Source organism: Chanodichthys erythropterus, chromosome 10 (genome assembly GCF_024489055.1).
Source record: "Chanodichthys erythropterus isolate Z2021 chromosome 10, ASM2448905v1, whole genome shotgun sequence".
In the NCBI taxonomy this organism is placed as follows: domain Eukaryota; kingdom Metazoa; phylum Chordata; class Actinopteri; order Cypriniformes; family Xenocyprididae; genus Chanodichthys; species Chanodichthys erythropterus.
The window spans coordinates 41509758-41526657 of NC_090230.1; the positions used below are offsets into that span (position 1 = coordinate 41509758).

The 16900-nt window shown below is 38.5% G+C and overlaps 1 protein-coding gene across 13 annotated transcripts in view; it reads left to right on the plus strand.

Moving 5' to 3' along the window:
- Positions 1 to 15460, plus strand: part of cux1a (cut-like homeobox 1a) — a 135508-nt gene extending 120048 nt beyond the window's left edge. For 7 of the 13 annotated variants that reach the window (XM_067397779.1, XM_067397783.1, XM_067397776.1 and 4 more), the window contains 5 exons: positions 4029 to 4307; positions 7139 to 7159; positions 9687 to 9875; positions 13416 to 13734; positions 14997 to 15460. In XM_067397779.1, coding sequence (XP_067253880.1) covers positions 4029 to 4307; positions 7139 to 7159; positions 9687 to 9875; positions 13416 to 13734; positions 14997 to 15447 — 1259 coding nt within the window. In that variant the 3' untranslated portion in view covers positions 15448 to 15460. Of the gene's footprint in view, positions 1 to 4028; positions 4308 to 7138; positions 7160 to 9686; positions 9876 to 11415; positions 13353 to 13415; positions 13735 to 14996 lie in introns of those variants that run through there. The other 6 variants (XM_067397780.1, XM_067397784.1, XM_067397789.1 and 3 more) reach the window with 4 other exon arrangements.
- Positions 15461 to 16900: the final 1440 nt, after the last annotated feature.

A 16900-nucleotide genomic window follows, 5' to 3' on the forward strand; every position in this document is an offset into this window, starting at 1 on the left:
ATCAATTTTTATATTTCCATTGACCTGAATTTCAAGGAAAGGCATTGGGGGGTTGGGTTAAATCGCTGCAGTGTGGATGGGGAGGGGGGTTTGTCTCACAGGGGCCATCTAGAAAAGGCCCCCTGGGCTCTCTCAAGGGCCTCCTTGAGCTGTTGTAATCAATTAGCCCATCAGCGCTGGAATATATGATAATTACCCGCCTCTCCTCCTCTGTGACTGGCTGCCGAACGCACCATCATGCTCCAGTGGCTGATTAATATGCAAATAATCAGCCGATGGAATGATAAATGGGAGTCAAGCTGTGCGTGTGAGTGCGAGGCCGATTATGATGAATAGCACTTGTGCGCTGTCCTACTTAAAGAAGCTTTTCTCTGTCATTTTTACCACAAATTAAGCCAAGTAATATATACATTATAGCAATGAGTTCAGCAAGAGGTATGGGAAAAAAGGAATACGAAATGATCAACTTTCAAGTGAGGCTGTTAACTTAAACAGAAATGTAAATGTCAGACTCTCTTCTTGTTTAATCCAACCTGGGGAGAATTTAAAGGGACTTTTGTTAACCACACACCAAGACAAAAACACAAGGTTATTGTATGTTTTAAGTCTTTATATTACATTGGAAATATAAAAATCTTGTATGCTCACCAAGCCTGCATTTATTTGATCAAAAATATGGTAAAAGCAGTAATAATTTTGTGAAATATTACAATTTAAAATCTACTTTATTTTTGTGATGGCAAAGCTAAATTATAACATTAACCTTATAAATGCCTTTTCTGTCACTTTTGATCAATTTGATGTCTTTATTGAATAAAAAGTTTCTTTTTAAAAAAATCTTCAGCCAACCAAAGTTTTATACTGCATATGTTTTATACGCTTTTATGTTTTGGTATTAATTTGTTTTTATGGTGTTTGGTATTTAGTTTCAGTATAGTTTTAGTTTTCAATCCTTTTAACATTATTATTTATTGTGATGATGTTTTTCACATTTACCTGCCTGGAAACATCACATGCAGGAAGTGAACCGGGATTGGTTGTTTCATATTTATCAAACACTCCCTTCTTGTCTCTATTGGTTGAAAGAATACATCCGTATAAAAGCATTTCTTTTTCAACAAACTCATGTTTTTATTTTAATTATTTATTTTTTCCTCTTTTTATTTTGTCTTGTATTTTTTATTAACCATAGTAACCTTGGCATAAGGATATATGTTTACACACACATTCATCCGGTGACGTGCCAGTGTGGATAGTTGGGACGAAAGTGTGTTTAAATGAACTGGCCAGGCTTGACCGATTTGCCAGATAATCTGAACAGCAGGCACCATAATGGCCCGAGCTTTAGAGGTCTGTAATGGGTTTCTTTCTTCCAGCTGCCCTGTTCTGTGCCTCACAGCTTTCAGCACGGAGCACTTAGCACTGAGCTAATGCACCTCAGCGAAGAAAAAAAAACTGCAAATGGTGGCAGGACACAGGAAAGAGCTTGAATGTGGATTTAAAACGGGACATTTTTGATGACTCAGATTGATTTAGGTCAAGTGATTGATATATGCTGGTTTATACAAAGAGATGAGTCAGTTATTGCTTAAAAAAAAGAAATGTTTCAACCGGAAATGAAACTTTGTTATTATTTACTCACCCTCATGTCCTTACAAACCAGCGTAACGTTCTTTCATCCAATTTAACTGCACAGAAAACCACTGTGTTCTTCAAAAATGTTTCTTTTGCCTTGCGCTGACTGCGCCAAAGAAAGAAAGTCATACAGGTTTGTAACGACACTATGGTGATTTAAATGATCATTTAAATTTTTTGGCTGAACTATCCTTTTCAGATAAGCTAAGCAACAAACTAAAGGTTAAAAAAAAAAATAAACGCTAAAAGACTATGTAGATGTGTTTGCGACACCACGCACAGTTCTTGCTATTCGCTATCTGTTGTCCTCTAGCAAGTGTCCTGTATATTGCCTGTCCTTACTGACCCTCATTAGGACGACACACTCAACCGGGCTAAAACAAGCTCTCCTCCAGGGTGTGTGTGTGTATGTGTATGCATAGGTGTGTGTGTGAGTTGAAGAGCACTCCATGACCCCTCATCAGTCTCTGCAGATCCTCTCCTCTGAATGTCAGTTTGTCCTTGCGATCGTCCAATCAGAACCCATTTAAGATTAGACCGCGCTGTAGTTTGAGGTGAGAGCATGTCGATCGGATGTTTTCGGGCCCGTTCGGTTTAAACCTGTTGTGCACCAATGAGACTCAATCCCATCATGCATCAAAATTAGGGCCGGACAGATGTAGGCTTTCACGTTTGCGCTGCTTATTCCAGCTCTGTGTGTGTGTGTGTGCGCTCAGCCACATGCGTAGCTGCATTAACCAGCTGTGCGTCCAGATGCGGTCGCCCCTCCCGTCCTCTTTATCACACGCATACGCACTGGTTACTTGCAGCATATCACAGGAACATCCTGTCATTCCTGCTCGTGTCCCTAAAACACCTCCTACCTCCCTCACTCCCCTCCCACACACACACACACACAGACCATGCCGCCAGTCAAACTGTCACCAGGCTGTGCGTGGTCTTGCTGCAGATCTGATATGACTGCCTGCTCCCCGCCTTGAGCGCCCTGCTCTCTGCTTGCCGTGTCCCCCAGCTCGGCAGGCAGCTAATCCAAACTGACGCTCCCTCCCGATGCTCTCTTCACCACCAGCACTGCACTGCACTGCCACAGCAAACGAATCAGAGAGTTGAGCTGAAATCGAGGGGTAGAGGAAGATGGGAAATGAAAGGGAAGAGCATTGGAGAGAGTGTTAGGTGCTCGATGTCTACGTATTGAAGGAATAATTCACCCAAAATGAAAATGCGGTCATTATTTACTTGCTCTTATGTCGTTCCAAACACGTATGACTTTTTTATTTTCTGTTAAACACAAAATAAAGGAAGGCTTGTTTTTGTGGATGAAACCAGAAATTAAGCTTTCAGATTTCTAGATGTTCAGAGTAGTTCTTTAATTATCAGTCCGATAACACTATTTATTATATAAAATGTTAATTATTATTCATTCTAATTATTAATATTAATTATTAAAATGTAACCCCTTTTATTATTATATATATATATATATATATATATATATATATATATATATATATATATATATATATATATATATATATATATATATATATATATAATATAATGTAATATAATACACATTTTTGTGTGTGTAAAAATATGTAATATATTTACCTATTAAAGAAAGAAATTAAAGATGGATATGTCTGGTACAAAAATAAAAATCTAATAAAAACAGTAATATTTTGAAGTATTGTTGCAATTTATGTAACATGACTAAGCTGATGCTCAAGAAACATATCTTTATTGATATCAATTATTGTCAAAACAGTTGTGCTGTTTAATATTTTTTTTTAATATAATATTTTCAGGATTCTTTATTGAATATAATGTTAAAAAGAATAGCATTTATTTGAAATAGAAACTTTACTGTAACTTATCATCAATTCAATGTGTTCTTGCTGAAAAAAAATATTAATTTGTTTTAAAAAAAAATCATACTGATACCAAACGTATGAACTTTAGTGTATTTTTTCAAAAAAAAAACAAAAAAAAACATCTGTTTTATGAATGTCAGGTTTGGAATGACATTTTGGGATTATTTTTAGGATCTATCCATTTAAACCCAGAAATAAACACTGTTGAGCTAACTTGGTATGGACCATATTAATTCTCAGAACACCAAACACGTTTGTCTCTCTTCCTCCTTAATTTATTTGTCTCATTATGCTTCGAGAGAAGCTGTGACTTGGCATGACATGATGCATCTGTCACTGTCCATCACTTCCTGTTGCTGAGCAGGAAGACCTTGGTTGGGGTTACGGTTTCATTGGCTACTCGCTCCATATTTAGACAGATCTTCATTCGGGCCTTCTGTCGATAAGTAATGCCCAGCCAACGGACGAGGTCACGTGCTGCGTTGGCGCAACGTCTTAACTCTGTTCCTTTCGTTTCCATAGAGATTACTCCGAAGACCTCAGCCAGCTGCAGTCCTGCCCCAGAATCCCCTCTGAGTTCGGCTGAGGAGTCTGTTAAAAGCCAGCAAGAGGAGCAGATGTGCCGAGCGTCCATCCAGGAGCCCAGCGAAACGTCCGAGTCCCAGCCCGGCACGCCTCTACCGTTACCTCTGCCGGGACACGCCGGTCTCAGCATACAAGAGATGGTGGCAATGTCGCCCGAGCTGGACACCTACGCCATCACTAAGAAAGTAAAAGAAGTTCTCACAGATAACAACCTTGGTGAGTGTGTTCAATAAACCCATTGGTGGCCAGTGTACCTCAGTGAACAGAATTTGGACTAGCTCTAATCTACTCATAATTTATAGTAGTTAAACTACAAACATGCTAGCACTCTGAAAAAGTGATTACGCTACACTATAGGAATGGTCGTTGACTAGCTGAGTTTTTCCTATTGTTTTTTATTTTATATTTTTGTGGCTGTTTTTTCGATTTTATTATATACAGTGGCATGAAAAAGTACGTGAACCCCTTGCAGAATCTGTGAAAATGAGAATTATTTTAATAAAATAAGAGGGATAATAAAAAATGCATGTTATTTTTTGTTTAGTACTGTCCTAAGATATTTTACATAAAAGATGTTTGCATTTAGTTGCAATAGCTGAATTTATTAAAATAACCCCATTCATAAGTATGTGAACCATTGATTCTCAATACTGTGTGTGGTTACCTGATGATTTTTTTGTTTTGTGATTGTTCATCAAACAATCATGAGTCTCTTGTTTGTCCTGAGCAGTTAAACTGAGCTCTGTTCTTCAGAAAAATCCTCCAGCTCCTGCAGATTCATCAGTTTTCAAGCATTTTTGCATATTTGAACCCTTTCCAGCAGTGGCTGTATGATTTTGAGATTCATCTTTTCACACTGAGGACAATTGAGGTACTCAAACTCAACTATTAAAAAAGGTTCAAACATTCACTGATGCTCCAGAAGGAAACACGATGCATTAAGAGTCGGGGTCTGAAAACTTTTGAACAGGATGAAGATGTCACAATTTTTCTTATTTTGTTTAAATAACATTGTTTTTCATTTAGTACTGCCCTTCAGAACCAACAGAAGATACTTGCATGTTTCCCGGCAGAAAAATTAAGTACAATTTACCTTGATATTTGAATTCAAATGTTTTCACACCCCGACTCTTAATGCATCGTGTTTCCTTCTGGAGTATCAGTGAATGTTTGAACCTTTTTTAATAGTTGAGTTTGAGTCTCAAAGTTGACCTCAGTGTGAAAAGATGAATCTCAAAATCCTACAGTCACTGCTGGAAAGGGTTCAAATATGCAAAAATGCTTGAAAACTGATGAATCTGCAGGAGCTGGAGGAATCTTCTGGAGAACAGAGCTCAGTTTAACTGCTCAGGACAAACAAGAGACTCATGAACAACCATCACAAAACATAAAAACAGTGGTGGATCATCAGGTAACCACACACAGTATTGAGAATCAATGGTTCACATACTTATGAATGGGGTTATTTTAATAAATTCAGCTACTGCAACTAAATGCGAACATCTTTTATGTAAAATATCTTTCTCAGGACATTACTAAACAAAAAATAACATGCATTTTTTATTATCCCTCTTATTTTATTAAAATAATTCGCATTTTCACAGATTACAGATTCTGCAAGGGGTTCACATACTTTTTCATGCCACTGTAATTTTTATATATATAAATGACAAAATATTAAAAAAAAAAAAAAAAACTTTTTAATAACTTGAAAATATGTAAAAATTTATATTTAAAAGTGTTAATATAAATGTAAACAAGGATGAACTCATTTAGGGTGACAGTATTATGAATGTGTTAATGTATGAATTTAATTAATAAAAGTATACATACATATATATGAGGGCTACACAGTCCATATAAGCTACGAATGTTCTGCATACCTAAGGCATTTGAGAGAATGAGTTTGTGGACTCAGTTAAAGGGATAGTTCACACAAAAATGAAAATTCTGTCATTAAATACTCACCCTTGTGTCATTCCAAACCCGTAAGACTTTCGTTCTTCTTCAGAACGCAAATGAAAATCTTTTTGAAGTAATCTGAGAGATTTCTGTCCCTCCTAAGCAACTGAAACTTTGAGAGGTCGTAAAAATAATCCTTATGAATTGAGCGGTTTAGTCCGAATTTTCTGAAGAGACACGATCGCTTTATATGATAAACAGATTTAATTTAGGCTTTTATTCACATATAATAAAATCACATATAATCACATTCATCAACTCACTCATCAGTTGTTGGTAAACGTAAGCTCAATCATGTTTGCTTGAACCAATGAGGTTCATTCTCGCGTGTTACGCAGCATGTTTGAGCTCCCGGAAGATGTTTGTTTTCGCGTATCAAGCAGGTTTGGTTGAGCTTTTGTTAATGTTCGCTGATGAATGTTCATATGTGAATAAAAGCCTAAATTAAATCTGTTCATCATATAAAGCGATCGTGTCTCTTCAGAAAATTTGGGCTAAACCCCTCAAATCATATGGATTCATTTTTCAATCTCTTTATAAACTTTTTTAAGCGTCAAAGTGGTAGTTGCATAGCTGTCTATGGAGGGACAGAAAGCTCTCAGATTTCATCATAAATATCTTAATTTGCATTCTGAAGATGAAAGAAAGTCTTATGGGTTTGAAATGACATGAGGGTGAGTAATCTTTGGGTGAACTAACCCTTTAATATTAACCCTACTATAAATTCTCCTGTCATTTGATGTGTAACAAACTTAGATAATAAAATGTTGGTTATATGTATGTTACTGTCCTTCAATTGTTTATTTGCCAAACAACAGTAATTTTCTTCAACTCCTTCCTAGTTATGAAGAGTTTCAGGTAGTTTAGTTTATAATATTATCCACATTGTGGAAAATTGTCTCTGGCTTCACCTTACAAGATATTACAAACAATATATAAGTATACATTAAAACAAACAAAACAATACTAAAAAAACAACAACAATAACTTGCATTTAAAATTTTAACAGCATTGGGCACAAAGGATAACTGATAAACTTTCTTCATTACATGTGGTTGCCTATAACTTCTCCCTGATGGCAACAGGTGAAACTCACCATGAAGAGGGTGAGACACATCCCCTACTATCACTAAAGCCTTTTGTTTCATTTTACATGTGTATAGATCATTCAGATGTCTCTGTGTCTTGCCAAATATCTTACTGGCTTCATTTTTAATCTTGGACAGCTTGACACTGTTTTTGGCACTCAAATGACCATACCACTAGGTCACAGTGAAAGTTAAAATAAACAACATTTTTATAAACCATTTCAATTATGTTCTTACTCGCACCAAAGTGATTTAACCTCCTGATCAAATACAACCTTTGTTGAGCTTTCTTGCAAGTGCTGACAGTATTCTCTATAAAACCAAATTAAGCGGATCCACAACAGCTTTGGCACCTATGCTCTGTTGTTGAGGGATAGTTCACCCAAAAATGAAAATTCTGTCATCATTTACTCCCCCTCAAGTTGTTCCAAACCTGTATAAATTTATTTGCTCTGCTGTACACAAAGGAAAATGTTTGGAAGAACGTCAGTAACCAAGCAGATCTCACCCCCCATTAACCACCATAGTATTTTTTCCTACTATGGTAGTCAATGGGGGGCGAGATCTACTTCGTTACAAACATTCTTCCAAATATCTTTCTTTGTGTACAACTTGAGGGGGAGTAAATGATGACTTTTTCATTTTTAAGTGAACTATCCCTTTATGCATTGTCATCATTGTTCCACATTCTCATTGGTTTGCTGGCTTATGTGGGATTTAATGCGCAAGGAAAGCTGTCCACGAACTGCTTGCACAAACGGAAAAGTTTGCTGTTTCTTAGTTCTCGATCACTGAAAATCACAATGTATTTGAAACAAAACTAACTAGACTAAATCAAATTGGAAAAAAAAGTCATAAGTATCTCATTTTCTCCTTATTTTTTCAGGAATATTTGGTAACACTTTATTTTAAGGTGACGTAGTTACTACATGTAATTACTATAGTAATAACAGTAAATTATGCATAATCACAAGTAACTAACCCTAAACCAAACCCTAGTACTAACCGTATAACTCTATAGTAAGTACATGTAATGTAGTTAATTAATATTACTCAGTAACTACGTCACCTTAAAATAAAGTGTAACCGAATATTTATATTTTTATTATACTTATATTTACTATAGTTAATCATATTTTACATATAATAGGCTGCTTACATTTATATTTATTATATTATTATTATAATTAATATATTACACTTTATTTATTATTTTTATTTAACAAATACTTCCATAACAACGCACTCTAATAGGTAGTATGTTACGTATTGTAATGTACGTTTAAGCTGTAATTGGTGGTTTTCATTTACAAATAAGGTAGGAAAATTGGCATACATTTAAATCGATACCTGCCATGGTGTTTCTTATTTGTCATCTATGATTTAGATCTGTCTGAAGCACTCAGGATACGTGGTTTGTATGTGTTTAATAGATACAATACATCATGTTTTTGTCCTAGAGAGATTAAACATATAATAATGTCTCTCCACATGAGAGGACAGGTGGAGGACAGGTTGGCCCTGCTTTAGCTCTTAATGGCCGTCCACTCCGACTGTCCCTGCCGTAATTAATGAGAGGTCGAATGAGAATGTCACACTGGACACAGCTACTTTCTCCTTCACCGTTTGTTTTAACTCGCATAAACCATTGTCCTCGTGTTCAAAAGAGAATGGACCGAAAACACCAGTACTTTGTCTTTGTGAACTTTGTGTTCACACCGTCTTCTTTTAATGTCATGTGATCACACACACAATATAACAAAGGAAAGTACGGATATATCGCACAGAAGATACCTCAGCGTGATACTGTGACAGTCTCTTTCATCTCGCAGATTCTCATTTCCCGACGTGATTTTTGTCTCGGGAGCAACAAAGATTTGTTGTGCTCTGTAGTGGTATTGACCTGTATAAAGTGCAAAATGTAAAGACAGCTGTGTTGATACGAGTCTGCGGGGGGAGAGAGAAGTAATCTTCTGGGATCTCAGGCTTTTGTTTTACTCTGGGGAACATTTCCTTTTTGAACATAGACGGATCGCAGTTATTGTCGAGAGGATTCAGGTGCCTTTTATTTCGAGTGAAAAAAATCGTTGAAAGCTTAAGCGGACGCTGAAATGTTTGAAAGCAACTTGTCTTAAAGGTGGAGGTTAAAAGTGAAATCAGCAGGGTTTGTTTGATCAAACTTTGATGCTACAGTACAATAAAAGCATGTTCTTAAATACATTTTATGGTTTTTTAATAATGATATTGGCCCAGAATAAATAATGTATTCACAGTGGCCTCAAAACACATTTAGACACTTAAGAAAGTTAAACTGTGTGAATGTCTTGCATTATATAACAAAATATCAAACCAAGTGGCATTTTTTTTTTCTTTGAAATATAGCAAAAAATACTTTCACAAAATAAAATAGGCTTGTTAATGATAAAACAATATATTGTTTAATATTAAGACAAGTATGTGGACACTTTGCGGTTGTCCAACATTAGTGGTTCATGTTCACATGAAGGTTTCTTGACGAATATGATTGTTTGTGTTTACTCCACAGGTCAGCGTCTGTTTGGAGAGAGCATTCTGGGTTTGACGCAGGGCTCTGTGTCTGATCTGCTGGCCCGGCCCAAGCCCTGGCACAAGCTCAGCCTGAAGGGTCGAGAGCCGTTTGTACGCATGCAGCTGTGGCTGAGTGACCCGCGCAATGTGGAGAAACTCATGGACATGAAACGGATGGAAAAGAAAGGTAATCTCTCTCCTCTAAAGGCATCTGCCACTGTCTGGAAGCACACCAACAAAGAACTGTTTGCATTTGACTGTGTTTCAGAATGTTTTTATTTCAGTGTTTATTAAAGTGCTTCACAGTTTGTTCAGTGTCGGTTTAGTCGGCAGGTCTTTTCAGGACATTTGAAAGACTTCTGTCGGGGGTGGAATTTTATTTATTTTTTCTTGGTTTATCGCTTGACGTTAGAGCTGTTGTTCAGCAGATTGCTTGATCCATAGTGCTCACTTGGGTGGAGTTCGGCTTATGTTTTTCACTAACTAATGTGCTGGTGCCCAATCTGGGCCTGTTCAATATGAAGAAAAGGCGGCTCAGGGACGGAAATAATGGCTTCACTCCTTAAACCTGCTGGTCTTGAACCTGGAACCACTAATGTCAGTAGCAAGGGTGCAGGATAGTGTCCTCACCACATTTCATTTTTAAAAGAACAGCTCAATCTGACTACATTCACGTGAAAGATTGTGCAAAATCGGCTCTTGTTATAATACGTTTTTTTGTAATTGACTGCTTTGAAAATTACTTCCGCCACTTTAATATCTGAAATAATTTTTTTTTTTTTTTTAAATGTGATATGTAAAATGATTGATGTATTATTTTCATATTATTTTGCTTCTGTCTCTTATGCTTACCAAGGCTGCATTTATTTGATAATAAATACAGTAAAAACAGTAATATTATGAAATATTATTACAATCTTAAATATTTTGAAATATTTTAAAATGTACTTTATTCCTGTGGTGGCAAAGCTGAATTTTCAGCATCATTACTCCAGTCTTCAATGTCACATGATCTTTCAGAAATCACTCTGATAATTAGGTTAAAAACTAAATATTATTGTGGAAACAGTAATACATTTTATTAGTATTCTTTAATGAATGGAAAGTTGAAAAGAACAGCATTTATTCTATCTTTCGTAACGATATACGGTAACACTTTATTTTACAGTATCGTTACATGTGTTACATGTAGTTACTATAGTAATTGTGCATAATTCCATGCAGCTAATACTAAACCAAACCCTAATCCTAACCCTTTATTAATATTACTTAAATGTATAATTACAGTGTAACAAAGACGCCTTAAAATAAAGTGTATCCAAAGTTTGTTACATTTGTAACAATGCAACAAATGTTACATGTTTAAAGCTATGGTTAATACTTATTGGTTAATACTAGACTTTTGCTGTTTTACATCTGTGCAATAACAGAAAAAAAGCCCTACTTCTGTGTATTTTTCTGCAGAACCTTTATGGAACTTCAGTCCCTTGGTCATGTCTCCATATTTACATTCGGCACCTGCTAATTATCGCCAACCGTGCGCTTGTGTTTATCCAGTATTGATTCCAGCAGGCGCAGGAGTTGCAGAAAACAATCTTTAAGCTGCCTCTCGTCAGCACGCCTCACTTTAATATGAAGAGATGTGCGAGATGCCGGAGATGAGCCGGTCAGGCAGAGGGAGGCCTGATGGGCTGTTTGATTGCTCTTTTTTTTCCCCTCTTTAATAGCCCAGATGTGTCCTCTGGCTGCCGAATGGGCCGCACATGCTCTGTGAGGCCGCTCGTCGCTCCGCTGTCTGGATTGATGAGGGTGGGAGATGTCAGTTCCGTGATCGGCTGTGACAGGCTGACGGCTCTGTGGGGCTGGCTTACTTAAAGTCCACTGCACCCAGCGCCGGGCCCGCACGCCTGCGAGCTTGCAGCAGGCCAAGTGAACATTCCTGGAGTCATTAGGCCTGTTTAACACTCCTCTCGGGCTAAAAGTGACATTACTGGTGCTCCCTGGGTGACGATGACGACGATGGTTTTGTTATGAGTCAGGCTTTGCGGTTCGTGTGCGCGGAGCGGGCGAAACTCGGGGGGACCTCCTCATTAGAGCGAAACTGGCTCCACCATTTACCCCTAAAGCCCACTGTGCGCTTGCCAGGGACAGAAAGCAACAGCTTTGCTGTCGTGCTCTTTCTGTCTGTTTTTGTCTCTCTCCACCTCGCTGTCTTTTGCTCTAGCCTTTCAGAAAAGAGTATGAATTTGACCTCGACGCTGGCTAGAGGCACAAAGCAAATTAGCCTTGCTTGGCCCTTGTTCTCAGAGTTTTAGCCACCAGCGGAATCTTTTACTATTGCTGTTGCCAAAGGCTCCTCTTCAACAGACACTGAAACGCAGAGGAAATGACAAATTTCACACACAGCTGTGTAGTTAAGCTGTACTGTGCTTTTTTAATCAGAACAGGGATATTAATGTGCTTCCTGTCTGTTTGTGTTCGTTTAAAAAAAACTGATTGAAAGACATACTGGTTGCTCAGTGCTATTGTTACTGTAAATTGTTCTTATTAAGCTGTAAATTGTTAGAAGGAGAAGGAATGATTGGTGTTTTGAGAACATTTGCTTATCATGAACAGGGCTCAACAAAGATTTTTTTTTTTCTTTTCTGCTGGCCTAGTATTCAGATTTGTACTTGCCCAGCAAACATTTTTACTGGCACTAACGTTTTTTTGTTTTTTTATTTAATCTGTAATATTGTGAAATACTATTACAATTTAAAATATCTGTTTATATTTTAAAATGTAATTTATTCCTGTGATGCAAAGCTGAAATTTCAACATCATTACTCCAGTCTTCAGTGTCACATGATCCTTCAGAAATCACTCTAATATGCTGATCTGCTGCTCAAGAAACATTTCATACATTTATCAAGGTTGAAAACGGATGTGATAGATTTCTCAGAATTCTTTAATGAATAGAAAGTTCAAAAGAATGACATTTATTTAAATACGATTTTTTTTGTAACATTATAAATGTCTTTACTGTCACACTTGATCAAATTAATGTAACATACAAAAACTATTTTTTAATTCTCAATAATACAGTAGCAGAACATTTTACACTTACAATCTAACTTTGTGACAGCTATAAAAAAATTACTTTTAATATACATACTGCATAAACATTACTGATTTATTATTTTCAGCCTACTTTAACTGACTCTCACAAAAAAAAAAAAAAAATATCTAAGTTGGGCAGTAAGAACACATTATTCCACATTACTCTATACTAAAACCTGCTCAAAACAGATAATCAACAATAAATTGATGAAAGCACAGTTCAACTCAAATCATCAGGTTCTCATTATCGTTAAGCCCTGATGAAATCTACCTTTTGTTTATTTATTTTTTAGTTATTTTTGCAATGCTGGTGGAATAATGGTGGAATCAAATGTCTCGAGTCAAATTTACAAAGACCTCATGATGCAATAATAATATTTGTAATCAGAGACTGCCCCCTACTGACTAGAGAGAAATACAGCAATCAAGCATTGTATTAACTGTAATTTAATCTGCAGCATCTAACACACTGTAACCACCGTAGACACTGAGGGGGACACCCCCCACCCCACCCCACCCACCCCGCCATTTTAAAATTATTGACCAATCAATATGAGCCAATCTTGAATATTTCCTGTTCAAGGAATCATGTGAAATGCTTATATGTATTCTCTGATTGTATTTACAGCTGTTCTCCATATGTGTTTTCCAGCCTACATGAAGAGGCGCCACAGCTCCATTGGTGAGAGTCATTCGCTGGACAGTGGTCTGTCAGGAAGTGACCTCACTCAGTGCGCCAGCCCCCAACACCTCTCCCAGCAGCATCAGCAGCAGCAGCAGCAGCCCCAGCTGAAGAAACCCCGCGTGGTTCTGGCTCCAGAAGAGAAGGAAGCTCTGAAGAGAGCCTACCAGCAGAAGCCTTACCCCTCCCCTAAAACTATCGAGGAGTTGGCGAGCCAGCTCAACCTCAAAACCAGCACGGTCATCAACTGGTTCCACAACTACAGGTATCATGGCACTTCAACCCTTAAAGGGATAGTTCACCCAAAAATGAAAATTTGATGTTTATCTGCTTACCCCCAGCCCATCCAAGATGTAGGTGACTTTGTTTCTTCAGTAGAACACAAATGATGATTTTTAACTCCAACCGTTGCCGTCTGTCAGTCAAATAATGCTAGTGGATGGGAACTTCTACTATAAGAGTAAATTAAACTTGGTTAGACAAATCCAAATTAAACCCTGCGGCTCGTGACGACACATTGATGTCCTAAGACACGAAATGATCAGTTTGTGTGAGAAACCGAGCAGTATTTATATCATTTTTTACCTCTAATACACCACTATGTCCAACTGCAATCATCACTCGATTCGTTTGGTCTGATCTTGCTCTTGGTCAGCGGCAGTGATGTCTCGTGCTTATACTTCAATGAGAGCGAGACATCACTGCCGCTTTCAGAGCGCGATAGACCAAACGAATCGAGTGCAGCACTCAGTTTGACATAGTGGTGTATTAGAGGTAAAAAATTATATAAATACTGCTCGGTTTCTCGCACAAACCTATCGTTTCGTGTCTTAGGACATCAATGTGTCGTCACGAGCCGCAAGGTTTAATTTGGATTTGTCTAACCAAGTTTAATTTACTCTTATAGTAGAAGTTCCCATCCACTAGCATTATTTGACTGACAGACGGCAACGGTTGGAGTTAAAAATCATCATTTGTGTTCTACTGAAGAAACAAATTCACCTACATCTTGGATGCGCTGGGGGTAAGCAGATAAACATCAAATTTAAAGGGTTTAAACAAGCCAGGATATTTTTACATATATCTCAGATTGTGTTCGTCTGAAAGAAGATAGTCATATACACCTAGGATGGCTTGAGCGTGAATAAATCATGGGAAAATTTTCATTCTTGGGTTAACTATCCCTTTAAGGCCCATTCACACCCAAAACAATAACTGAAATAACTATATAAGCGTCCACACCAATAACGTTCTGTTTATTATTATTAATGTGTGGCTTATTAATATAAGTGTGCTGCTTTAAATGCTAGAACTTGGCCAGATTCGGATTGCCTGTCAATGTTTTTATCATTCACCAGCTGGAAAAAATCTTTCTGAAAGTGATTCCAATAACATCGTTCTTTTGTGTCGTTATTGTTCTACTTGTAGTGTGGACTTCCGTATTTTAATAGAATCAGAACAATTATTAAAACTTTATAGTTACCACTTGCCTGTATTCCTGTTCTTAGTATGTTGTTGTTCTCGCAGGTCCCGTATCCGGCGAGAGCTCTTTATCGAAGAGATACAGGCAGCGGCCGGAGAAGGCGGGTCCCCCTCTGCGCGGGCCGGGAAGTCTGGGGGTGAGGGAGACAACAGCTGTGACGGCACCGAGTCCGACAGCACCGCGGAGGGCCGACCGAGCGGCTCCGAGGAGCGCAAGGGCCTCCTGGAGAGCCCCGGCCTCAGCCACAGAGACGAAGAGGGCGAGGGCGAGTTCCCCAGCGCCTCGGGCACCAGCAGGCCGCGAGGAGGTATCATAGACAGCCTGTTCGGCATTCCCGAGTCCGTGTCCGTTGCCACTGCCGCCGCCGCCGCAACCCCCTGCCGAAACCCAAAGGACAGCAGTCTGCGCAAGAAGAAAGCAGCCAACCTCAACAACATCATCCACAGGCTGGAGAAAGCAGCGAACCGCGACGAGCCTCACGAATGGGAGTTCTGAGCCACCGCCGTGTTGTTGTTTTATTCTCACTTTGTCCCTCACTGAGCTAACCTGGCCAAGCCTGGTGCACACACACCACCGGTTAACCCAAGGGTTTTCAAATCGCTGTTTAGAAGTGGGCTATCAGAGACAAGAACAAGAAAAGGAAACAAGTTTTTAGTCTGTTTATTTTGTGAAGCACTTAACGGCCCTGCTGGCCACAGGGCTGTGACACCATTGGCTTATGGTGAAGACACAAAACTGAAAAGCACAGCAGAGGGAGCGTTCCCCACGAAATATTCTCAAGACTGGCGACAGTCACAAAAAAACAAATACACACTATGATATCACACTGTCTCTATTTCTAATAGAGACGTTCTCACCAACAAGCTGAATAACTGTTACAATAATTTATCAGTTCTCAAGACTCTTGGGAGTTTCCTCTTTTGTATCATGTATGCTTCGGCCGTCAGCAGAGACTAGTTCGAACCGGTTTCAAACCAAAAGTCAAGCATTTAAAAGCAAGTGTTGGCTGAAGGAACACGGGTGCACCGTCCCACCTGCCTCTCCCTCCCTACCCCAGAGGAGGCCATCCAATGGCTATGCAACTCTAGTACGCAATGGATTCCAGCGTAATGGAACCCGCATTATTTTCACAGTTCGGAAGCTTCTCCGACGCGAGAAGAAAATCCTTTTTATAGCAATTAAGTTGCCACCGAGAGATTGCACAGTCAGTTGACTCTAAACAGCACTCCTTTTGATTTTACACGCCAACGGCCTAAAAGAGAATAAAAAAATAAAAAAATCACGCGAACGGAAAAATAATGGTCGTAAATAAGAATCCACGTATCACGCAAAAATTCATACTGTTGTTGTAAGGTCGACGCAAATGGGAGACGGGAGAAATTTCGTAACTCTATAGCTAAGTGTCAATTTTTATCATTATTTAGGTCTCTTGTAAGGGTAGCGCTCGTTTATTTTTTTTCATAGCTTTAATCGCCTCAGCGACTTGCGTTTTGAAGCTCGCGGAGGTCTTGTTTAATAATAAACGTCATTTTAGGCCAAAACAAAGAAAGATAGTGAAGAAAAAAGGATTTGTACAGTACTTTGAGTAAATATTCCTGACAAGATATTTTTTAAAGAGAATGAACAAGCCTGATTTTTATCCTCTTATAATAGAACCATACATCAGAGACCTCTAACCAAGTTGGGCGGTTTGAGCCCATAGAATTACAATTCTAATCCAATATCTATGGTGTTATAAATTCTAATTCTATGGTGTGGCCGTGGGCCACTGCACTGTATGGGCTGGTCCTCAGCACCAGGGTACCGGACGCTGAGTATGCGGGGAAACCCTCCTAACCGCTCGCTCTCGTGCAAACTTCAGGTTTTTCACCAGCTTCTCCATTCGCTGTTCACCCGACCGTACACGAGCTTTTCATGGCGTCCACGGCACGCATCTGTCCTCCGAGAC